This window comes from Carassius carassius, chromosome 21, assembly GCF_963082965.1.
Source record: "Carassius carassius chromosome 21, fCarCar2.1, whole genome shotgun sequence".
In the NCBI taxonomy this organism is placed as follows: Eukaryota; Metazoa; Chordata; class Actinopteri; order Cypriniformes; family Cyprinidae; genus Carassius; species Carassius carassius.
Window position 1 is genome coordinate 24,721,974 of NC_081775.1, and position 26,374 is coordinate 24,748,347.

General features: G+C 37.6%; 2 protein-coding genes across 8 annotated transcripts in view; one reads left to right on the forward strand and one right to left on the reverse strand.

Moving 5' to 3' along the window:
- The window catches only part of bcar3 (BCAR3 adaptor protein, NSP family member), a 68,124-nt gene extending 55,544 nt beyond the window's left edge, over window positions 1-12,580 (forward strand). For all 6 annotated transcript variants that reach the window (XM_059503973.1, XM_059503974.1, XM_059503976.1 and 3 more), the window contains 9 exons: window positions 3,439-3,567; window positions 6,030-6,469; window positions 7,568-7,668; window positions 8,118-8,839; window positions 10,032-10,147; window positions 10,327-10,498; window positions 10,610-10,721; window positions 10,800-11,006; window positions 11,723-12,580. In XM_059503973.1, coding sequence (XP_059359956.1) covers window positions 3,439-3,567; window positions 6,030-6,469; window positions 7,568-7,668; window positions 8,118-8,839; window positions 10,032-10,147; window positions 10,327-10,498; window positions 10,610-10,721; window positions 10,800-11,006; window positions 11,723-11,898 — 2,175 coding nt within the window. In that variant the 3' untranslated portion in view covers window positions 11,899-12,580. The remainder of the gene's footprint in view (window positions 1-3,438; window positions 3,568-6,029; window positions 6,470-7,567; window positions 7,669-8,117; window positions 8,840-10,031; window positions 10,148-10,326; window positions 10,499-10,609; window positions 10,722-10,799; window positions 11,007-11,722) is intronic.
- A 651-nt stretch (window positions 12,581-13,231) lies between these two features.
- fnbp1l (formin binding protein 1-like) overlaps window positions 13,232-26,374 on the reverse strand; it is a 49,450-nt gene continuing 36,307 nt past the window's right edge. Inside the window, exons 6-15 of one of the 2 annotated variants that reach the window (XM_059503981.1) lie at window positions 25,090-25,194; window positions 24,773-24,901; window positions 24,093-24,239; window positions 21,590-21,793; window positions 18,039-18,148; window positions 16,754-16,886; window positions 16,385-16,479; window positions 15,586-15,728; window positions 15,310-15,468; window positions 13,232-14,534 (exon numbers count right to left, since the gene is read on the reverse strand). In XM_059503981.1, coding sequence (XP_059359964.1) covers window positions 14,527-14,534; window positions 15,310-15,468; window positions 15,586-15,728; window positions 16,385-16,479; window positions 16,754-16,886; window positions 18,039-18,148; window positions 21,590-21,793; window positions 24,093-24,239; window positions 24,773-24,901; window positions 25,090-25,194 — 1,233 coding nt within the window. In that variant the 3' untranslated portion in view covers window positions 13,232-14,526. Of the gene's footprint in view, window positions 14,535-14,626; window positions 15,469-15,585; window positions 15,729-16,384; window positions 16,480-16,753; window positions 16,887-18,038; window positions 18,149-21,589; window positions 21,794-24,092; window positions 24,240-24,772; window positions 24,902-25,089; window positions 25,195-26,374 lie in introns of those variants that run through there. The other variant, XM_059503979.1, reaches the window with a different exon arrangement.

The window sequence follows — 26,374 nt, forward strand, 5'->3', positions numbered from 1 at the left end:
GCTGCTATAGTTTACATAACTGACTTTATTTGAATATGGCCAAGCCAAAAGGCTATTGTAATCCTTAATATCAATCAAATAATTTAGAATGATAGTTGCTATTATATGATGGATTATATGGTAATTGGAGGATGTTTAATCAATTGCACAAGCTTTCATCCCTGTGAGACGTGTAGTTTTTTTTAGGTGCTTTGCAATTTTTTTTTTTTGCTATATAGAGAAGTGTCTTTGTCATATTTAAAGATGTTCAGCATTGCCAGGCCTGTGTGCAGTGGTTTGTTGTGGACCACAGTGACAGATTGTGGTCAGTAAGATCCTAATAACTGTCTGACATGCTTGACAGACACTGCTTGAGCTGTGGGTCAGTGGACATAGAGAGAGAGAGAGAGAGACTGACAGCTAAGCATCTTTTCAACATCACAGAAAACTGATGTATGTGATTTTCACACGCTACACTGATTTTTATTGTACTTTAGATGGTTTTACCAAATAATGTGTGTCTTGATAATTATTTTGTATAATATTATAAACATTGCCCATTAATATGAGAGTCCTCAGTAGCACATAGGCACAAGGTTCTAGTTTCTATTATTAGATCACTTGTTATGATTATTGATGTCATTGTACATCACCATGGCTCTCGGCAATAATCAGATTTCTTGGCAGTTTTAAGAAAACCCAAAGCTCTTAATCATCAAGCCATTAAAGCTATTTCAATCTACAAAGCTACAACGACACACTAAAATGGGACTATATAATAAAAATACACAACAGCATTACTGGCTCTTTGGCCGGTGTGCGATTCAGCTGACTTAATTAAATCAAACAGTGTGTAACAATCATAGTTTCCACTACTGAGTGCGTGCGCACACACACACACACACACACACACACACACACACACACACACACACACACACAGTCAGTCATTCATCAATTCCAATTACCTTTGCCCTTTTGTCGGTTTCATTTGACATATTACTCAATAGACCACAACTACAAAGTTGAAACGAGGAGTCCTGCTGGGAATTTCCCCCTCACGCACAGATTTAGCTTGGGGTTATGCTGCAGTGCTGTGCTTGAGTACCTACTGCTTACAACTACCAGCTAGAGCACAAAGGTACCACTTTAGGTCTCTGGGGTTAGTTACCACACATAGCTGACATTCCAAGCACTTCATGTTTGAAATCCCCTTTCTAAATTATGTAACATCCTCTTTTTTGCCCTGGTTGTAACATAAAACACAGCATGCAGTTAAAAAAAAAATCACAAATTCAGGAAAATAAGGGTTTATGATTGAGAAAAACAGGTTGAAAAGTTTAGCATCTGTAAGTAGTGTTTGATTTTATTTTGACGGCGCTGAGAAAGGCAGCACACTGAACGCCTGAACGCACACAGATCACATTCTACCTCCTATTCACTGCTATACGGATAGAAGTCTGTTTATTAATCAGATAGAATGGTTAAACAAAGTAATTAATGTATACAGGAAGTTGTCACAAATGAAACCTTCCTAATCATCGGGAAGAAGGAGGCAGGAACCGGCGGACAATCAAATGATCCTTTAATGATCAAAATAAAGACAAAACAGCGCATCAGCCCCTCACGGACGACTGACGCGCACAAATAAAAATCAAAATACAAAATAAAGTCCAGGCCCGGTCCTCTCTTGTCCGTCACTGTCATTGCTTCGGTTTTATATCCCCCCATCTCCTCCGTGGGACTCGAGACCGGCGAGTGTCGCAGGTGTCGCTCATCTCCAATCACTCCACCGGCCTCGCTCCTGTTCCCACGTCCCTCGGCCCCGCCCCACTCATCACAGAAGTATTATAACAATTTATTTTATATTATTAGGCAAACATAATACTTTCTCGTTTGCTGTCAGCATTAGGCAAATACACATTTATATAATTTAAACAAATTTTTTAATGGCTAATGTACATTTAATTTCACAAACCTTGCAAGCTTGGTCGAATCCAGCTGTGAGATCTTGTGAAGTGTGCATGTGTATCCAGCATGATTGTGTGTTTTCTGTGTGATGGTGTCCATTTGAATTTAATGCTTTAAACTTTAAACTCATGATTTCAAATTAGGCTGGACTTCATATTCATGTCATTTTCTCTGTGTTCTGTATGTAAAATGAGTGTTACCCTTGCTTTATTTGAAAAATATGATTCCTAATGCACACAAACTTCCCAGAATACTGAGTGCCCTATTGGTAACTGTGTTTACTTCCTTTTTAATTATATTTTAGTTAAATATTTATTTGTGAAAAATACTTTGTCATCTAAAGTATCTTTATTTCACACATTTATTTATTAATCCAGTGTCAAATTTCTGAAATATTAATTAAAAAAAAGTATAATTATATCGGCTTTATATCTGCTATTGGGCCCCCTGCTTTCCAAGATATCGGCATCGACATTGGCTGTCAAAAAAACAATATCGGTCGACCACTATCTGTAAGATTTTGACATGTTTTTGAAAGAAGTCTTCTTCTGCTCACCAAGGATGCGTTTATTTTATTAAAAATAGTAAACAATAATATTGTTTACTACTATATTATTACAATTTAAAATAAATTGCTGAGTTAATGCTCAAGGAATATTATCATCAATAATGAAAACAGTTGTGCTGCTTAATATTTTTGGGGAAGCCATGAAAATTTATCCCCAAAATTATTTTATTATAATACATTTATTTCACATGCTGCACTGCCCCAAACCCTGTACTACTACTGTAGGTCTGTACTATTCATACTGTTTGGCAAGCAAATTATAATGTTTTAAAATAATGTTAACATTAGGTTTCACAAACTAGCAATGAATAATTTATTATTTAATTAATAAAGCTTTATTCATTGATAACATATATGTGCCGTACAATAGTACTGTATATCATTCCAAACACAACCAGACTCTTTTGACAACAGAAGAACATTATTACAACTCCTATTTGTTGATGAACAACAATGGCATGTGCTGTTAAGACATGGAGGATATTGCTAAAATTCAAATTGCATAATCTGTCTACATTTCAGTTGCATTTCTTTTAAGCAGCTTATTGACAAGAAATATTCTTAAATTCCTCACTTGTGAAATCCACAACCCTCTAAGGTGACACGCATTTTTCAAACAAACCAGAAAATCTATGATGAATCACAGCAGTGGGGCGTGTGTGCAGGTAAAGGTACGGCTTGCCTGTGGCTTAAGGAGGCGGAGACAGACAGGAAGAGGGAGGGACTTATGTGTCACTGTAAACAGATCAGCACAGGAAGCACAGATCCATCATCCAGTCAGATACTGAGTCACAGGGCAAAAGAAGGGAGGGGAATAGAAAAAGAAACAAGACTAATAAACATTCTTCATCATAGAGACTTACATACTATCTAGGGCCAACATGGCTCTAACGTACTCTTCTGTGCCCATCTATGTGCAGTTTTCGAGGGACAAGTACATCATGGATGGACCACCAGAGAAGCTTAGAAGAGAACTAGAAGAAGAACTGAAACTGAGCAGTGAGGAACCGAGGAGCCATGCCTGGTATCATGGAGCTATCCCTAGACAGGTACAACTTTTTTGGAATATTTCTGTTGCGAGTCGCTGTTTCTGTGATTTAATATAAATATGTAAGGTTACCACAAGTCTGCCATATTGTTCAGAAGTTAAATCTGGCAGAGAGTAGAGATCTTTCTGCTGCCAAAGCATAGCTGTTCTCTCCTTGTGTGACAGTGAAGTCATGCCTGTATCTGGCACTCAGACATTCACTTTCTTTGTAGAAAAGATAATGAATTAAAGACATGTGGCCATGTTTGCTTCAGCTAGAGCTCCGGCCAGTAATACTTGATTAAGGGAAGAAAAACACAGAGGATATGACTTGCATTAGATGTTCTTATGGATAACTTGCTAAATGTACAAAAGGTACCATGGAAATATCATGACAAAATGATGCAGGAGATGGTTCTCTGATACCACATGCATCTACTTTCTTTTCTACTTACATCTGTTTTTACAAGGTACTACACGTTACTTCAAAGAATAGTACTGTATTATCATGATTCATAGGCTACAGTGTCCTAATACTTAAAAAAACAAATAGTCAAAAATTATGAAACGTATACATTATATATTTTACTAACAATAGATTACATATAAGCATGTTGTGCAAAATAATAACCTATTAATACAGTGTCTAGTGTTCTAAAAATGTTCCTTTAATATGCAATTTTACTTGCTTGGCTATGTGAAATTAATGATTAGATGCTATATATAGATGCCATATAGAAGTGGCAAGTATTTTCTTTGCGAGGCCCAAGGGCTATGGTGTATTTAAGAACCTATGTAATGGTTGATGAGTACTTGTTCTGAACTGGTTACAGGCGCCAAACCTGTCCAGAACAAGTAAAGTCACTTTCACACCCAGACTTGATCCATGATCAAGGAAAACAAAACGTCTCACTGAAACAAAACACTAAATGTGGAGTCTTGCCTGAATGCTTGTCAAACAGCAAAACTCAGACTAACAATATTTCTAGTACAATTCACTGTGCTTAATCACTACATACCGGACGGTTCATTAACACCCAGCTTTATTCAAAAACATCCATCAACAGTTTCTCATCATTGCAAACATCACAGTGCTGACAGCTACAGATCCGCTCTTATGAAAACCATGTACCCTGGCTCCTCTTTCCCATGCTCCTTTGCAGGATATGCCCCTAAAACTGACAACTCATCCATCAACAATTGAAACAGAGCAAGAGTTGTTAATGCAGTGATGAATCATGACTGCTATTTGACCCAAGGTGTTTTTATTTAACAGCATCAAATGATCAGAACTACCAGCATTCATCTGGTCACTGCTTACACCACAAATATAGTCAGAAAGAACAAACTTATTCATCATGGCTCAACACACCTTATGAATGACCTTAGAATATAGTATATCGAGTTCATGAGTAAGGTGCCCTTGTTGATTCTTTCTCTACAATCAAGTTATCCATCAGCACTGTTAAGAGGAATCAGCTGTTAGTTTGATTCTTTTGAGTGGTCCTTGAATCTCTACACACTGTGATTATCACAAAACCCTTGACAGCATGTGTGCTGCACTACAGCTCGTGTTTAACCCATGAGTCTTTCAGCCAGACGAGTCTGACCTGCTCGGCTCGAGTTAATCAAGCAAACTACAGACAAGGAAAGAGGAAAGACAGGCATTTTCCGATTTGACACGCATCACTTTATGACCAGTGGAGTGAAATGACATGTGCTTGATTTTAAAGTGTTTCCTGTAAATGCCTGTCTGTGTTTTGTTTGTCACTGAAAATAAAAGATGGTAAAAGATGAATACTTATTAATAACAGATGACAAGACAGGCTGCAACTTGTGAAACTATGCATACTTGGACATAAACAAAAAGCTAAGCTTTTTAGCTGCTGTTTTATACTATAAGAAAGGCCTGAGAATAGCGGTTTAGCACACCGTCATGAAAACGGTCATAAACACTTTTTTTTTTAAAAAAGATTTTAATTCCACGTAATGACTCTTTTCCTGGTCCCACTGCCGCCCCACAGCTCCAAACACACATGCTAAAAGATTTATTAGTGTTTGATCCTTTCATGAGCACATAGTGAGAAGTAATATGAAACAATGACGTACAAACTTACTTTAATCTTATCTCACTTCTCATGTAAAATAATAAATGCAAGACATAATGATATTAAAAACAAATAAGGAAATATATATAAAAAATATACCTCCCCAACATGCAATACTAAGGAGGAAGCAAAATATATATATATATAGTGTTCCTGTAGCTCAGTTGGTAGAGCAATGCGCTATCATGCACAAGGTTGGGGGTTCGATTCCCCAGAAACACATGATAGGTTAAAATTGATAGCCTGAATGCACTGTAAGTCGCTTTGGATAAAAGCGTCTGCTAAATGCATAAATGAAATTTAAATTTTTTAAATTTAATATAAAAAAACAGTGACTACAAAAACATCAAAAATTGTGTGTATGTTTGAATTTAAGGTGGCTGAAAACCTGGTTCAGAGAGATGGAGACTTTTTGATCCGAGACTCGCTGTCCAGCCCGGGGAACTACGTTCTGACCTGCCAGTGGAAGAACACCCCTCAACACTTCAAAATCAACAAACGTGTGGTAGCCATGAACGAGGCCTACTCACGTGTTCAGTACCTGTTTGAGAAGGAAGGATTTGACAGCATCCCCGCATTAGTGCGATACTACGTAGGCAACCGTGAGCCGGTCTCTGAGGTTGTCGGAGCGATTATCTTTCAGCCAATCAACAGAGCTCTGCCTCTGAGATGTCTGGAGGAGAAATATGGAGTTGGATCTATACGTGTAGAGGCGGGATACTCCGAGAGAAAGAGCCTGACTTCCAAACGGTTGAGTCTGAATATCATGAACGGACACACCCAGGATCACACCCTCAGCCGTGGGAATCTCCTCAGGTGAGACAAAGACTATCCTATGGCACTGTTATGCATTGACAAGAAGAAATACTCTGGAAGGCATTTTAATTATATATTTGAGAAAATAAGATCGATTAATAATTTTACCTGTTAAAGGATTGACATTACTAATTACAGATTCTAGTTCTCAAACGGTTTGTGTAATGTGGCTTTTTCAGAATCTGTATTTAGCCTTCTTTCCATGTAATTTGTAATACATGCAATTTTGCTGCTCCTAAAAAGAGAGGCCGATAATTCATTCCTTTCATATTTTCAACACTTGGCTAGATAGTTAATTACAGAGATTTAGCTCACATGATTCAATCTTTTTATGCAATTTGAAGTAAAAGGAATTTCAGAGACTGAGAGTTCAAGACTGTCCATCTTGAACTCTGAATTAGAAAACAATCATCAAAATAAACAATACTAGAGATACAATTTAAATATGTTTGCCATAGTTAATTGGGGTCTACTTTAAAAAGTGACTAGTCACGAATTTGCATATTATCCCCAGGCTTATACAGTAAAACCTATAGAATTATAATACTTTTTTGGTCTTGTGGTATAAATCACAAACTCCCATTTCTTAACTGCAATCTTTTGGAAATCCTTGACAGGTTTGCTCATTAGGACCCCAGGAGGAACTAAATAAGGCATTTTTCAGACTAGCAAATTAGGAAGAAAGCAACTTTTACTTTTGAATATTGCTTTAATGCATATTATTTATGTGGAACTACTTGTGTTCAATTATTCAGTCCCACAATGTGACAGTTCCACAATAATATAAAGAGATTTTTTAGCACCAATAATCATAAAATAAGTGAAAGTTTAACTTATTTGTGCAGCTTCAGCACATGGGAGTCTAATTTTTCGAAACAATGTGTCAAAATAGCTTATTAACTTAGCAATTTAAAAATGGTATTAAAATAACTGTGCAGGTTGCCTAACATTAACTGAGAGACTGCACTGAATTTGTACTTTTAAAAATTCATGCCACGCAGCTTTGAAATGAACTCAGTTAAGAAGTGGTGTTAACTTCATGGCATAGTCCAAAAGACTTTGAGAACAAACTAAATGACCTGTCTTTCTCCTTCACAGCAACAAAGATAAGTGTGGAAGTCAACCAGCATGTCTAAACCACGTTCAGGAGAGGAGACGGCCACTGAAGACCCATCAGTCGGAGAGCTTTCTCCCTATCGGTGAGTGCCTGTCAGCTCTCATCCTCACTGATACCCCGTCACGCCTCCAACCCTCCAGTGATACACACGGCTGACAGCCCTGAAAACCAGTCATCTTTCTCACATTCACTCTGTGCCAAAGAGAAAGTGCTTCTCAAAGTCAAGCTGACGTTTCCTCCTTTGAAATTCACTTTGGCTTGCTGAACAATAAATGTGTGAAATGAGACATGGAATTGAAATGCAAAATAAAATGTTTTGTTGAAGCACTGTGGAGGATAGAGATAATTTATGCCTGTGTCAGTGGAATAAATATGGTTATGCGAAAACACAGCTCTGCTGTGCATGTCAGAATCCAGAGCGCTGAATCTGCTTTACCGTTCAGAAAGAAAACTCTGCAGCTTTTAGTCTATCTACAACATATTTTCGACTTTAATTAATAAAAAGTTGATTGTATGTGCCTTTGCTTTCAGGCTGTAGGCCTCAGGCTCAGGTTCAGCATATGGAGCACCAGCCGTGCCCTAAATCCCCAGTTTTCCGCACAGGAAGTGAGCCAGCTCTGAGCCCCACAGTGCCACGCAGAATGGCCTTTGACACCCAGCCTGGTGAGGCTATTCGTGGATCCGACAGCCAGCTGTGTCCCAAACCGCCCCCTAAACCCAGCAAGGTTCCCTCTATGAGAGTATCCTGCACCCCTGGCCTGAAGACCCTCTCCCCACCGGTCCCTCCAGTAAAGCCCCACAAACAGCGACCTTCATTCCAGCAACAGCTGGCCAGCCCATCGAGTCCAGAGCTAAGCTACTGTGAACCATGCAGTCCTACTGATTGGGAAAAGATGACTAGCTCACAAGCTAATGGCTATGTGGAAAGACTAAAGACTGAGGAGGGGTTAAGGAGATGTGATAGTAGCATAAAACTTGACCGTAGCTCCTATCATAACGCCATTGAGGCCCTAGACAACGACAGTGAGGAAGACAAGGAGGAGGATGTGGATAAAGAACAGGACTGCAAGAAAGATTTCAAAAGACCTGTGTTTGAAACCGAGTCAGCGTTCAAACCTGGAGACATCAGCTTCCGGCTTCTACCAGTGGAGAACAAGCCACTAGAGATGACCGTGCTTAAGAAAGCCAAAGAGCTGCTCGTCAGTCAGGATCCAAAAACCATCGCCAAACACATCCTGCAAGCAGACTGTCAGGTAATATTAATTATGAGCCTTTGAAGTCGGCATAAAATCTAAATTTGTTGAATATTCTTTTCAATTTATCAACATGCATTAGGTAGCATGAACTGACAATGAACAACATCTAATGTAGGTTCTTGTTAATTTATAAATATGCCATTACTCATTGTTAATTTATGTTTGTTGATGATACATTAATATAAATCTCTACAAATGCGAAGAATGTGCTAAATTAACTTTAAAGTTAAATGTAGTAGTTCATTAACTAAACTGGACCTTCCAAATAACTGTTACTGGTAATGTATCTTAAATGCCAATACTTAACAGGCAAATTTAAGCCTTAATTATAATAATTATGAAATTAAGATTTTCAGCATTTTTGAAAGTGGCATATTCTTGCAATGCTCACCAAATTTGATTAATCTGATATAAAAAAGACAGTAAAAAGTAATATTGTGAAATTTTACAATTTAAAACTACTTAAAAAAAAATAATTTGTGGAAAATGTGATACATTTACATAATCAATAGAATGTTCATTACAATTCACTGAATAAAAGTATAATTTCTTTAAAAAATACATATATTACAGACTCCAGTTTTAACAATATTGCACAGTCACACATTACAAAAGCTAATATAAGATGTATAACATAATATAAGATGTTATGATAATACACAGCTTATCCATAACAGATTGTACATCTTATAGCTTTTGATATCAAATATTAGAAAAAAAAGTAAAACTAAGCACTCAACAACATAAGAGAAAATCAAGAAGATGAAAACAGAATTTGGACAGCCATCCACACCCATTTACTGAATACAATCATGACCAACAGGTCTGTAATTACAGGCTCATTATGTGAGTCAGATTATTCTTCAGGTTGGAGACTGGTTCTTTCAGCCAACCAGAGGACAAGATCACAGTTGTGCCACACAGCAGGGGCTGAAAGTAGAAAAAGCCTCTTATACATGTGACTATCCACTTCTCCACGTCTTTCTGCTTTAAAAGCGTGGCCAGGTTGTTTGTCTGTGTATATGGGAATTACATTTTAAGCTGGCTGATTATCTCAGTCATAGGACCAATATTATGGACAAAAACAGTTGACCCATCCACAGCCCAAATTTAGCTTAGCTTCTGTGAAATACTTTTCTATTCTGGATGTTAATTCCTTTGATGAAAATGCTGTGTGTACATGCTACAGGTCGCTAGGATATTAAATGTTTCTGAAGAGGTGAAAGGTCAAATGGGTGTGACCTCTGGGCTGGAGCTGGTGACCCTTCCTCATGGGCGACAGCTGCGACAGGACCTCACGGAAAGGTAAACCGATGCAGTGAACATATGATGTATTAAGCAGATTTCTGATGACTCGTAAGGGCGACAACTTTAAATGAACTCTTGCATAAGATAATCTAACGAAAATGAGTTGTTTTTTTTTGCAGTTTCCAGAGTCATGTAGGCCACACATTTAATATTCATGGCTGGTTCTTCTTAAACAGGCATAACACTATGGCGATTGGAGTTGCTGTGGATATCCTGGGGTGTACAGGAAGTCTGGAGGAGAGAGCAGCCACCCTAAACCGGATCATTCTGGTAGCTCTGGAGTTGAAAGACTCCATGGGAGATCTTTATGCCTTTTCCTCCATAATGAAAGCACTGGACATGCCTCAGGTACCCAACAGCTTCTTCTACGTAGCTGCCACTTTCACTTGAGACTTTTCCTGCCTTAATGTGTGGTCAACAGAAACAGGCTTTAATCTGTGCTCTTTCTTGTATGAACAGATTACCAGACTGGATCATACGTGGACTAGCTTGCGAAGAAAATACACACAGACAGCCATAATTTACGAGAAATCTTTGAAACCATTCTACAATGGACTCTATGAAGGAAGTGGTGAGTTTCTTACAATTAAACACATTAAATGCCCTCCATAGGTGACGGTTAGTGAAGTTCTGGTTCTTGTCTTTCTAGCTGAAATCCCACTGAGCAATGCTAGTGTTCCGCTGCTAATGCCGCTGCTCACCTTGATGGAGAGGCCTGCGGTCACCTTTGATGGTATGGACATCTGGGAGAACAACGACCAAGGCTGCGAAATCATGTTCCGGCACCTGGAAGGAGCTCGTGCTGTTGCACGCAATGCGGACACATACACCTGCAATGCACAACGGATCCTCCAGGGTAAGACAAGGCAGTCATTCCAGGAATAACTTAGTGCTTTTAACTTGAGGGGATTGGTGAGCCAAAAACATTTATGTAATAGAATGTTCATACACCCTTGGATTGAAACTGATTTGGAATAATGCTGTTCAGGCCATAGACAGAAAATCCAGAAGAAAATTTTCATTTAAATCATGGGTTGCCTCAGGAGGTTAAAAGCTTGACTAGTGTAGTCTGATTCACGAACCTTAGAATCTTATGAGCTAGTTCTTTAAAAGAGTCTCTCAAAAAGACTGTTTAAGAAATCTTTTAGAGCAGTAACTAAATTAACAAAAAAATCATCTTTTGAAGTTATTACTTTAGTCATGTCTGACTCGCAATGAAGCAAAGTGATATGTCCTTAAGGTTTCTGAGACTTAAATCAGTATAATTACCAACTGGGTTATTATAAAACAATTACATTTTTACAAGATAATCAAGATAGAAAAAACTAGTATTGAGATATTGAAAGAGAGTACTAATAACTTTTTTAAAGTTGTGTAATTTAACATGAGCTAAAGTAAAAACTAATTAACAATGTAGAATTGTAATTATTAACAGTACTCTAAATAATAAATGTAAAAAAAAATAAGATTTTATTTTTTCCTGATATCCATTGCATTAATGACAATAAAATGAAACTTATTGTAAAGTGTTACCAGAAATCATTCTTTAGTGACATTTGACTGTCTCTCCAGGATTCCAACCTAATGATGACATGCTAGAGATCATGAGGACTGATTTCCAGTTGCGTCTGCTCTGGGGCAGCAGGGGGGCGGCCGTAGATCAGACAGAGCGATACGACAAATTCAAACTCATCCTTACAGCCCTGTCCAGAAAACTGGAGCCTCCAATCAAACACACAGAACTCTGAAAAACCAGACACTTTATATACATATTAAACTCTCTGAACCTCTCTGTGGAGTCAGGTCTGAAAAAAGGATGTTCTCTACCAGAATGTGCACTTCAGTGGATCACATGCAGATTGCAAGTTAAAAGCCATTGATGAGCAGAAATGGCACTTGTCTATGGAGAGCTACTTTGTTCCATACGCATCTGCCAGAGGTGTGCTGTGCTCCACACTTATGAAATGAGCAGGTGCTGTACCAGTTTTGCCTTCAAGAAAAGAAGGAAGGGTAAATAGAATATTTCTAATTTCCAATATATCATCCACCCTATGAAATACATATAATGTTGGTAGGCAGTGAGAACACTTCACGAGAGGTGTACGGATGTGCTCAATCATTTGACACATGAAATTATGGATGAGAGACCACTGAGATGATGGACTACACCTTCAAGACAAATTTGCAGCTCTATGAAGGAACACAAGGTTTTAAAGTTTGCATACTTAGAAATATTATGAAGCCCACTGGTCAAAGCAATGTTGAGGTTTAAAAATCCCACATGGAAAAAAAAAGATGTACATAATCATCACTAGTGTAAGCATGTGAAGGCTAGTTTGTGTAATATATTGTATTAAGTATTATTGACCTGTAAATAGTCACCCATAAATGAAATATTCTGAAAATATTGAATAAATGTCTAATTAATCTTCTTAATTGTTACACAATTTTTCCTCATGTGTAATACTGTATAAGGATCAGTAGGTAGTTTTTTTTAGCAAGCTTGCATTAAATTGATTAAAAGTAACAATTTTTAATTTAAAGATTTCTATTTTAAGTAAATGCTGTTCTTTCTATTAATTAAAGAATGCATCAATATCCACCAAAATATAAAGCAGCACAATGTTTTTAACATTTATAAGAAATGTTTCTTGTGCACCAAATATAAATACCAGAATGATTTCTGAAGCATCATGTGACACTGAAGAATGGAGTAATAGCTTCTAAAAATTACATTTGTAAAGGTGTTAAAATACAAAAGAGTTCTTCAATTTTCTAATTATATTTAACAATTTTACTATTTTTACTGCATTTTTTTTATCAGCCTTGGTGAGCCTAAAATATTAGATATCTGGTTAAAAAAAATCTTACTGAGCCCAAACTTTTGAACAGTAGTGTGTGTGTGTGTGTGTGTTATTGACAAAACTATTATCTACAAAAGCACATGATGCACTGCATTTACATAATTTCAGGTTAGAATCCCTTGCTGATGAAAAAACAAGCAATAGTGATTAAATAAATCACAAAATACATCAGGCTAAACACAGACTGAAGAAATAAAAGGCAGGATGAACGAGACAGACATACATAGGTATTTATTTCTCAGTTGCTCTTGCTCCAACACAAACCCCAGTATATAGTGGTCAACGTTGTCTTACTGTACAACACATCCACACAAAAGGAAGCATTCACATCCGACTCTAAAATTCCAATTTAAATGCAACGGGGTAAAAAGTGCATTGGTTAAGACCAGGGTTTTATTGAGAACAGAGTTCAGACAGCAAGAAAAACAGGTTATAAAGCGATTACGGCACGGTTCTTTAAAGCAAAGCCTGAAAGTCACTCGCTTCAGTTAAAAAAAAAGTCAAGATAAAAACATTCATTCTAAAATAAAGATGTTAATTCATACCGTTTAATAATAAAAACTAACTAGGTATATACATATGCATATATGCATACACAGTTTTATATGTAAGAATCACATTCACAAATAAACGCACTTGAGACGGGATTCTGGAGACGTGTGGTCCCTTGTTAGGAGGCAGTGAGCATGTTCTTTTAGCACATGTGACATCAGGAACTGGATGAGAAATGAAGAAAGCACCGCAGAGTGCTGGCAGCCCAAGAACAAGCTGTTTTTTTGGGGCACCGAGGGTCAGATAGACCCAGGTTTCCACACAGAGGCCTGTAATTAAGGCAGAGATGATGGTTGGTGTTCCGAGGTCCTCGCTAGTGGTTCACTGCTTGTTTTATATAGCGTTGGGTCCCCCTGCTGGTCAAATGCATCCGACTCCTTCCAGCCTCCAGACTATGGCAAAAGGGGGCGGGGCCAGTGAGTGGATGTTGCTGTGTGGACTGTGGCATTGGGTACTGAAGCAACATGCTTCCTCTACTCTGATTGGTCATGCCTTTGAGACTCACATCATGGTTAACATGGAATGCATCAGTGAGAAAGAGAAAAGTCAACAGAAACGGACACTAAAAGAGTGGTTTGGATAAAAAGTGGTTAAATCCTAATAAGGGGTCAATTGGTCAGAAACGGTATGAATGGCTGCTGGATCATGCAAGTGCATGTTATGATGAACATGAGATGATGATACAGACAGATACGCATTCTGCTGAATATGTTAGTGCCAAGCAATGACTCTTTTTGGCCTCTCCATTATTGCTTGAGAGCGTCTTACCGCATTCTCCCACGCCCTACCAGATAGTCCCTGGAATGTCTGCTGCAATGGAATGATGTTAATGGCCATGACACAAACAGCATGCCAACATGCAACCTGCCCTAACACAATCTTGGTCTTAAATTCGCCCCACTAACAGACCCACAGCAGTGAGTCCCGTCCACCAAACACCACAGAACCCCACTCATCCATTCAGGAACCTGTAGCCACAGAGAAAAGAGAGGACAGACTCATTGACAGGTTCACCGACAACAAAGATCGATCAGCGACAGAGAAAAAGATCAAGACCAAGTCGATCTTGGATCATATTTATTATATGCTTTCAATTTCAAGGCACAAATTAAAAAGGAACTGGTGCCACTACAAATTTAAACAGAAGAGTAGCATTTGCAGGAAAAGTTGAAGTGAATCAGGGTTGGTGCTGCAATGAGGAAAATTTAGCAGAAAGGAAATAACACTTTGGAGAAAGCTGGAAGAACTGCATGAACTGAAAGGTCAGAAGTACATACAGTGATTGGACTGTATAAACAAGGAGAAGATGCTCCAAGAAAAGTGTACATTAATTTCAACGTGCATAAAAACATAAGAGCTCATGATTGAAGTGAGATAGCTTTTCTCATTATTATGATCAAATTACTACACAGACAAACAGACATTTGAAACGGAACTGATGCATTTTGTTCAGGTTTGCTCCAACGATATGAAACTGATTAAAAGCAGTGCATTAAGCACTAATTAAAAATTGAATAAAAGATATACACATCTCTACAGGTCTACAGTTTAATCTGCTGGAGCAAAGTGCAGAGGAAATAGTCAGTTAAGCCAGTGTGTCAGTGTGTGTTTGTCCTTGAGCTCACATGGTGAACAAAGGCAAATGGCAGTCAGTCGAGCTGCACTTGATGAGTCACGGTAAATCTGACACACACTCCCTCCCACGGTGCTACTGTGGGTGATGTCATATGTAGGTGACCGCACCTTTGCTGTTTTTTTCCAGTGAGATCTCCACATAGGATGTGGGGACGTAGCCCTCCTCTCCACCTTGTTTCCTAACCCTCGTCCATCCGTCACCTTTATCTTCCTCTATGATGTGCATCACCTCGTTCTCCTTTATTACCAAAGTGCCTTCGTTAGAGCCTAAAGAACAAACACATTTTTAATACTTTAACCCGAATTTAAGCCACATAAATGAACACTGAAACTATGGTTTGTAAAGGTGTAAACAAGGAACATTTAATGCAAGGTGTTTTATACCATCAAAAGAGTAGAGAGCTTTGCACTGGCCAATGGCAGGGAGAGGATCGTCATCGTCAAACTCGTAATCAAATTCATGTGGGTCTGGCTGCGGTGGAGACCGATGCTCCTGACTGTGATCATCTGTGTAACTGCCTTCAGGACTGAAAGAGAGAAGAATAGCGTCAATGTTTTAAAGCAGCCTTTATGTTTGGTGTGACATGTGGAGGTGCGAAGCACTTGAATAGAACTGGAAGGTACAGTCGTTACATATGACAACCATGCTTCATAAAGAGAAGCTACTGTTCCACTGATATCACATGTTTAATGATTCATGTATCTTTGTTATTTCTTTTTGTTTATGTACGTCAAGATGCATACTGTATAAAGAGAAAATGTAATGATTAAGTACATTTGCAGTAAGTACATTACTATTTAAAATGTTTAATGTTTTAAAATTAAGTCTCTTAACATCTTCTGCTTACACTCTTATACATTTATCTGAGCAAATATACAGCAACTGGAATGGCAGTTTTATATTGCAATATATTTTTAGATATATGAAATATTCCAGTGATGGCAAATTTTCTCATGACTTCAGTCTTCAGAGTCACATGATCCTTCAGAAATCATTCTAATATGACGAATTCTCTGCCTTTCTATTCATATATCTACAGAGTGCAGAACAGCTCAACAGCTCCTCTACTCATGGATTTACAAACAATTCAGGCACTAATAAAAAGACGGCTGGATACATAGACATATTATTAATCTAATATTATATAATGTTATGTAGATAAGGTAATCAGGAAATGCAGACCTCTCTCTGCCGTGGGGTGCATGATGGTTCACATCTGCACTGGGACGTTGCTCACTACGGGATCCGTGCTTTCCTTCAACCTCTGCTAGCCAACTCTAAGAAGGAGAGACAGAGGTGGAGAGTGATACAGTTCCAAATATTCTGTATTACTAATAAACATCTGTTAAATATCAAAGGCTTATTATGAGAAACTTCAAGATAAATTGCATTTCATGTGATGCAAAAACCGCATTATATCCATTACTCCACTAGATGGAGCTGACACACAGAGCCGCTCAGCTGTTTTATGTCAAATTTATCCAGATGTACATTCCTGGAGGCTGTGCTTCCTTAGACTGCAACGATAAGCTGATCCTCTGAGAAGGTTACCTCATTTTTATGGATCTCAGAGCGGAGTTTCTCCATGTTGCATATGGTCTCTGAAATCTTGGGCTGGAGACTTCCAGGATCTCCCATCTGAGGATTCTTCTCATAAACATCCTTCATTTTGTTAAGAGCATCTCTGTGATAGACAATTATGATTTTGAGATACTGTCTTCTAGCTATTTAATAGGTGTTTAAGTGTTTAAGCTGTGAGCATGCATGGCTGCAAACACGGGGAAAAAATTACGTAAAAATTTAACAACACAATTAAAATAAATAATATAAATGGATGTGTAAAAAAAAAAAAAGTCCAATAAGAAGTTTAGCCAATAGAAAGATCTTTTTCTCAGAAAAAAAGGGCTACTCACTTTAAAAAAAAAAAACTAATTTTTTAAAGGCGGGCGTACACGGTGCGATTTTTGCTGTCGTACGAGTTCGCATGCGATTTTTTTCAATCGTGTGGAAATCGCGTATGCTCGTATGGTCGCGGCTCGTATCATTTGCGATGAATTACGAGCCGAGCAGAGTGGCTTACGAGCACTTCCCGACCTCCCGATCATTTTTAAACATGTCTAAAAAGTTCGTGAGCTATCGGTTTGAATTCGTGACATGTGCGCGGTTGAACGAGCCGATTTGTTGATTTATCTGAAGTTGGCCAATCACGAACTAGGAGTATAGTATTTTTAAAGCCATTTGGTTTACGAGGGCACAGGAATTGTCATCACAAACCATGTTTACATTGTAATGCTTATTTAACCTACAAGAACACACACACACACAGGGTGACCAAACGTCCCGGTTTCCTATTGCTGAAAAATAACATGTACGTGTAGGAAACAGTCACGGCTTGTATCAATATTGTATATGCAGTTATGAGAGAGGGAGAGCAGTTATATTAGGCGCGTTCGACTTGAAGCAGCGCTGCACAGAATGACATCACCTGTATGGCATCAAAGTACCGCGAGAGCGATTCGAATGCAATGGATATGTGTGCTCTCTTATCGATCTCGCGGTACTTTAATGTCATACCTTCTGTGCGTGCAGGGGTGCTTCAAGTCGAACGCGTCTATCAACTTCGTGCGATTGCTTCTGGAATTCGCAGGTTGTAAAATCGTGTCGTATATCATCTCGTCCGTACGATTTTCAGATAAACTCACTCGTGCCGTGTGTGTGGACATACGCTCTTCCGACCATCCGAATTCGCACCGTGTACGCCCGCCTTAAGGAAACAATGCTAGACGGAGAATTCATAAAAACACAATCAATCAAAAAGACTGACTTGACGGTCTACCTTTGGTCTATTTCTTTCTGTAGTTCTTTATTCAGCTCATCGATCCTCTGTTGAAGTTTTTTGCGTCTCTGTTCAGGAGGAAGGTGGCTGAGATCCTCTAGTGTTGGTGCCTGTACAAATACAAATACAGGTTATTGATTTGAGGCAAGGAAGCACTGACAAGCATCCGGTTGCAGTGCACGTGGTATAAACAGCCATTCTTAAGAGAGATGTCCTTCCTAGGGTTTTAATAGGCACTTTTGTTTGCATACATTCCAATTTTGCAATTCCGCTTTATTTATAAACATTTAGCCACACTATAAGAAATACATATTAAAGCTGTATGATATGAAGAAAGAGGGTTTCATTGCAGTTATAATGTCCTGTTCTTGTGAAAATAGTATGGTAAATACCACAAGAGAAGCATTTTGGAAGTCGGGATAGTGGTGAAAAACCTGAAACAGCCTGAAGCCTCCTAACAATCTCATTTTTGTTTCAAAATTTGTGTTTTAGCTTGGTTATAAAGTAGAAGCAAAAAGAAGAACAGGTGATATCATGGCATTTGGTTTTACAGAAGTAGGTCCTAATGTGTTTTTCAAATCAATTCATCTGATCTACTAGGAAAAGGTAATCCATTATGGCAGTTGGCAGTGTGTTAGTCAACACTAGAACAGATGTTTTAAATAATGACAGCAATCCAATATGCTTCTATTGTAATTTGAATTTGCAAACATTCAGCAGGTTGGTTGCACAATAGTTCTTTGCTATATACTTACATCAAGAAAATCTTGAGAAAACAAAGATTGTGTTTGTTAAATTTCAGAATAGCTGTGTCCAGTTAAAAGAGCCATTCACAAATATTTAACCTTAGCAAAACAGTATTTGAAGTGTCATCGTTTGCTCTGTTGTTTAGAAAAGGTCAGACTGGAACTTTTTGAAGATAATTAAAATGACTTTGATGGGCACTTTTCTATAAAAAGATTCACAATTGGATGTTAAACATTTCTGGTAAACAAAATTGGTTTGGTATTTGTCCAAAAAGCTTTGTTCTGTATTTAAAAGAACTTCAAAGGAGAATTATTCAAAACAATGAGTCTCCCAGACTAAACTCAATATGTATATATATATATATCCAGGAGACAACCCCCCCCCCCCCCATGTTTGTAAATGTATTCTGTGTTCCCATCCTCAAGTCTAATTTGAGAGCTGTTCAAATGACACCAATTACTGCAGTTACTGCAATTTACAATGAGAGAAATAAGCAACATCGATCATGTCAATGCATAAATGCAGCATTTACTAATGAGACTGCAGGCAATGCAACTTGTGTAACTAAAATTACTGTAAGGGCAGGGCAGGGATTTTACACAAATTTCACGAATCGATTCGATTCTGGTTCACAAGCTTGAGAGTCAATTCGATTCAATATCGCTTATTTTGGATATATATCAGGTACAGTAACTTACATGATAAAAATTTTCTCAAAAGGAAAAAAGAAAACTCAACTAATGCTGTAAAAAATACAGTACAGACCAAAAGTTTGGACACACCTTCTCATTCAAAGAGTTTTCTTTATTTTCATGACAATGAAAATTGTAGAGTCACACTGAAGGCATCCAGGGCTATTTGACCAAGAAGGAGAGTGATGGGGTGCTGCGCCAGATGACCTGGCCTCCACAGTCACCGGACCTGAACCCAATCGAGATGGTTTAGGGGTGAGCTGGACCGCAGACAGAAGGCAAAAGGGCCAACAAATGCTAAGCATCTCTCGGGGAACTCCTTCAAGACTGTTGGAAGACCATTACAGGACTACCTCTTGAAGCTCATCAAGAGAATGCCAAGAGTGTGCAAAGCAGTAATCAAAGCAAAAGGGGACTACTTTAAAGTACCTAGAATGAGACATATTTTCAGTTGTTTCACACTTTTTTGTTCTGTATATAATTCCATATATAATTCAACATGTGTTTATTCATAGTTTTGATGCCTTCAGTGTGAATCTACAATTTTCATAGTCATGAAAATAAAGAAAACTCTTTAAATGAGAAGGTGTGTCCAAACTTTTGGTCTGTACTGTATATTAAAGTCTATATATAACAAAAATATAAAACGTTAAATATTAAACATTGAAGAAAAGTAAAAATTATAATGAATATGCTATATGGTTCATATATTAAGCAAAATACCTTATATATCTGACTAATGAGTTTATGGTCACCGAATAGGTTTTTTTTCTAAGGTAAGAGTTAACATAAATGTGATGTTTACAAGCAGTTATATTGATGTCTTTGCACGGCTGAAACACTGATTGAGCGATTACATGAGATAGGATACGGATTGTAAAGTTGTGCTTTTATCTTGTCTTTTAATTTACCTTCGGATGTTTAGTCATGTTTACTTTGTGCTGAAACTAGTATGAATGTGGAGGAGAGGATCAGTTCACGAGGCGTTGCATCGACAAAACTGCATTTATTGATTAAATACTGCAATACAATAAATAGAATTTGAAATCTGAGAATTTGCTTTATATTAAAAGTGCCAAAGCATAATACTTATTACGATTTATGGGATGAGAAGTACCCTTTAATGTTCAGTCCATTAACTGAAAACAGACTAGACTAATCGACTCTAGGGAGAATCGATTAATATCGCGATATCAATATTTTTTTACCCAGCCAGACAGTGTGAATGAAGGTAATAAAAAAAATACTAAGCTGTATTCTGTAATATGAAAGTTGCATGTGCAATACATTTTTTATTTTTTAAAAACACCCACTCAACACTCCCTCCACCATGTTCTACTGCTTTATGCAACAATCAAACTCAACTGCTAAAATTAGGGGCACATCTCTTTGGACCCATATAAAGCCTTATTCCTTAACTCAGAAATAATTGTGATTCACACTTTTCTCACAAGCAGAAATTAGCTAAACCATGGGTGAGAGAAACCGGCCCAAGCATAAGCACTAATGTCATTATCACTGCATATCCCAAACACGCCAGATCCTTTTCACAGCTCAGAAGGATGGGATCTTAGATTTTGCATTTCTCATTACGCATAGATGGTTAGCTGGAAATAGCCAGAAGGAAAACTCAGGAGGGAAGGGCAAGGGGGAGGGATAGATGGGGGAAGCTGGGACAAAAAGGATTTAAGGTGAACTACTAACCAAACAAACACATGAACATGCAAAACTATAGTCGCTCATCTAGCTAGTTAAATGTCTAAATGAACAAAGTCTAGCTTGTTAAATGTTGCTTAGAAGCCAATTTTAACTTCCATTACATCATTCAAATTAAGGGTTTTTAAAAACAAGAACTACTTTCAAGGGAAGGAAAAGCGTGAAGTCGTGTTGTTAAAAAAAGACAAAGTCAGGAAGTTTGTAGGTACTGACAGCATAGGTTTGAAAGCAGAAGTTAAAGTTTTACCTAGCAATATAATTCTTTACTGTTCACACAAGCCAAAGCAGAGAGCCTGGACACCATGCAGACTTTTAATTCATCACCCATTTGGAGCATATGAGCCCTAAAATGAAATTGAAAGTTGCTCAGCAATGAAAAGAGTTTGTGAACCTCACCTTTGGTTTCTTCCCAAAAAGCCAGAGTTTGTTTTTGGTCCTGCTAACAGCGTGTTTAGGGTCCGGTTTGCCTCCTTCCGTTTTAGGGGTCCCAATTGTGCCATCTGATCCTGTTCGCTGGATGTTCTGACTAAAGTCCTCAAAGGGGAAATCACCCGGTGATTCAAACCCTGACTTGAATGACTCCACTACAATCCCAGAATCCTGTGGGACAGCAACAATATGCATAACCTTTATGTAGAGCCAACTGCAAGAATCATATACAACAATTCAGAAGTTTGGAGTGTTCTTTCTTCAGCAAAAATTAATTAAAGAGCTTAAAAAAGATGGGGTTATGATTCTTATACTGTAAGAAAATAATTCTATTTCAAATAAATTTTATTCTTTTAAATGTTCTATACATCAAAAATTCTTAAAATGATCACACAATGTTTCCACCAAAACATTAAACCGCACATCTGTTTTCAAAACAGTTAATCAGAAATGTTTCATGAGCACACTGGTACCACATTTTTATGTATGTGCACTCTGGAACATCAACACTTGACACTAACGGTTTAACAGTACTATAAGCATAAGCTCATTCCTTTCAAAAACTGAAGTAGCAACCTTATGCTTACCAGCCTATATCACTATGTCAGGCCATCAGTGGCAGAAATATACTGTATGGAGGGAAAAGTCACTGCAACAATGCAAATCTTGGGAGAAAAAAAAAGAGAGACCTTAGCATGGAAAAATCTATGTATCTATCTAATGTTATCTGAAGGAAGGAGCAGTGAGTACTCTAGTGTTGGTAAACCGTGAAATGAAGCACGAGGCAGAATGGTTAGCTGGTCTTGGACAAATGTGTGTTTGTCCAGGGTGTGGTACCATTACAAAAGTGCTCTGGCTTCGAGTCACCCATTCAACAGCCTCTACGAGCCTCTCTTGACCTCAGCATTGGAGCAGAGAGCATTAGGAAATCCCAAAACAACGCAAGCAAGCTCATAAATGAAACCATAAACAGAATCAGGTCACAAATCACAATCAGAGCCGATTGGTTTGTTGCTGGGCAGGGCAAGTATCCCCCAATTAATTCAGGAAAGCGAGGGGAAAAGAGGAAAAACAAGGGTGGCATGGTACTATGGGTGTTACCAAAGAAACTAATCGTTTTCGAGTATGAGGATGTGAACTAAAGAAAGAGTTGTGCATAAATTAGTTGGTTTTAAATCCTAAATTATTTAAGAGACCTGGAGGGGTATCCTAACCTAGTTAGGAGCTGCTAAATGTGTGTGTAATGAGCACTGAGATTTTGTCGGAAGATCGAGATCAAGGAGGATCCTCTATAAAACATAACTTATCATGGAAAACTGGCAAAAAAAATTGACTAGTGGGATGCAGGATTGGGCGCCTGTATTTAAGAAGGCTTAGACTTAACTGAAAATTACTTTTAGTTTCTTCATATAGAGCTGAAGTCCTGCTTTCTGCTTAGAACTGTCTGACTCCAAAGTCAAAACAATTCTTAAAAGTTCTGTATCAACCTTTCAAAGTTCGGGCTCAATAAGATTTAGTTTTCCAACAAAGATGAATTAAATTGATCAAAGGTGACAGTGAAGACATTTATAATGTTACAAAAGATTTAGGTTTCAAATAAATGCTTAAATAAAGAATGCTGGGGAAAAAATACTGTTCTCATAAAAATATGAAGCATATTATAATGATTTCTGAAGGATCAAGTGACACTTAAGACTGGAGTAATGGCTGCTAAAAATTCAGCTTTGCCATCACAGGAATAAACTTCATTTTAAAATATGTTGAATTTAGAAAACAGTTATTTTAAATAGTAAAATTTCGCAATATGACTTTTTTTTTTTTTACACTGTAGTTGGCCTTGTTGCACATAAGATTATTTTCCATATCATTAAAATAATAATAATAATAATTTAACCAACACTAAATCTTTTAACTGTAGTGTTTATACAAGAACAGGACCGAAAGAGAGAGAAAGACTAAAAAAGGGCAAGATAAAATTGTAATCACTGGTTATGGCGCCACAAGTAACCTTTTCATAAGCATCAGTGCTGGCGACAGCACTAAGAAAATGAGCAATTTATGTTTCTCTCATCCTCCCTTGCTCTCAGTCATCCACTCCCTCGCTTCCTCCTGCCCACTCGTTGTCTCTGATAACTCCTTTTTTCTACCAAGAAGTGGACTTCAGCTACCATGGAGATCACAGGTACAAAATGACCTCAGGGAGAAGTATGGCATATTTTCTTAAATTCATAATGGAGCGTTATAAGTTGAGGCAACAAATGGATGAAGGTTGGTTATCAAACCATGTTAGATACTAAACTGTACCGCAACTATTTTTTATTTTTTTGGCAAGCAATATAAATATACCACAAAAGTTCTGTAAGATCTTTTAAAATCTTTTTTAAAAAGAAGTCTCTTATGCGCACTAAGGCTGCATTTATTTGATCAAAAATCTGGTTCTTAAATATTTTTTCAGCATTTCAGTGCTTACCTTACGCTCGTCCACATTTTTTGCGGCAGTAACCATGCCCTCCAAGCATTTTGAGATAATGGGAATGACTCTTTGTTCCACCTCAGCAAAACACCGGTACATTTCCCCAAGCTTGACCGTCCGCCGTCCATCCATGTCTTGCAGATTCTACAAGCACACAGACACAAACATTCAACTACACACACAAAACTACACCGGATGTTTGATTTAGGAGATCTTTTCTGTGAGCAGTCACAAACCAAATGCAATTTATTAGTGTTAATGTTGACTGAAACTACTAAAAAAAAGTTTGTTAGTTGAAATAAAGCTGAAATAAAATGTAAATATTAGATGATAAATTTAACTTGAATTGAAATGTTATGTTGCCCTGTCAACTAACGGAAATAAAATACGTTTAAATACTAAAATGATTAAAACTAAATAGAAAGATTAAAAGAAAAAAAAAACATTAAATGAAAAGCACACAAAAATTTACTAAATCCTAAAATACTGGGGGTTTTTGATAAAAGCGAATTCAAAATATTAATAAATACTATAATAGTTTATAAATAATACTAAAATAAAAAGTTGATTAAGAATTTATTCAGGGAGTACTGTTTTTAAAAGCTTAGCCTTTAAAAAAAAACTTACTAAAAAGATTCATTGAAGTATCAGAAACTACAAATCAGGGATATCATCACCTTGAATATCTGAGGGATGGCGACGTTGAAATGTTTCCACTGTTCAGAGTTGAAGTTTTGTAACTGGGCTGCATACTCGTTCTTGCTCTCCTCCACCATGTGTTGTCTCAAATACAGCTGGGACTTTGCCTAAGACAGAATGAATGGTCATTATTACTAATACTTAAGGAATACAGCTCAAGCCCCAGAACAACTTAGAGTCTTGGGCCAAAAACAGCATTTGTGCTGTTTTACTATGTTTTTTCAAATGGTTCAGACAATATTCAGTCATTAACTTTAAGAAGTCATAAAGAGTATATCAGGATCACACAAACTACCTTTTCCACCTCTGACTTTGTGGCGTTGATATCACTGTCTATCCTTTCATAGATGAGCTGTGATTTCTCAGCCTCTCTGCATTCCCGTTCAAACTTCTTTTTACTCTGTAAAATCCATACGGAAAAGGAGACACGTTTTGAGGCTGTCAAAACACACACAATGCATTTCCTGCAACACTATGTGAGCATTAACAATCTTCCTACATGAAATACAATCATAAATACTGTCATGTTTTGATCAAGTAGCAACATAAATACAGATACATGTACAAACAAACATCCAAAACAGTACAGAGAGTGAGAGTGGTAATGAAATTTGTGTAACAGCTTCTAAACCATCTGTGTTTCATTTTGTGACAGTGCAAGAACGAGGAATATCTCTGTTATTACGACATGGCCATTCTCAATGCCAAATTCAGCTCTTGCTGGCCTTTAGCTGCAGCAACCATAAAGCTGCAAAAATACTCCAGCCGTACAGACTATGAGACGCACTGACAGGCAGGAGATGTACAGGATGCAGGAACGCAGTGCAGGGTATGATTCGCAGAGAGAGGGAGAATGGAAAGAGAGAATTTGATAACTTGAATGTGGTGCAGGAAGGTTTCCATTTGTACATTGCCAACAGTCTTTGACACTTTCTTCTGTTTTATACTTGCACATAAACACACAGATATATCTGGATCTCAGGTCACAGCTGGAGGAGAGGTAGTGAATCGGTCACTTGCACAACAGTGCAAATAGCAGATGTACAAACCATCTCAAATAGAGCAGACGCTATTACAAAACTTCTGTGGTTGATACTAATACCAGTAACATTTAACGTTTCTCATAATCAATTTCCAAAACACAGCAAAAAATAATATTCCATTGACAATTAAATCAAAGGATACAGTAAAGCTTCCTCCTTGCTTAAAAAATGTTTTTTTCCCTCTCAATATTACTCTTCAGCTCTTGGTCTGCGAATTGTAGTTGTTGCTTTTTGGTTAATTGTCCATATTATTATTCAGAAGTGGTGTAACGGTACACATTTGTATTGAAAATTTTCAGTACAGGTCTTTCGGTTCGGTTTTGTAACAAACAAATAAAAAAAAAAATCAGGAAATACAGACAGTAAATGGCGTTTTTGACACTCTTTGATGTAGCACGACAGATCGCTGTATAGAAGACTCAGTTCTGACATAAGCACTGAGCGCGATCATCCCTTCATCATTATCCCTTCATTCAATGTACTTCATCATTACTACTAGTTTTATCACTAAATATACATGAACGAACATCTCATGTA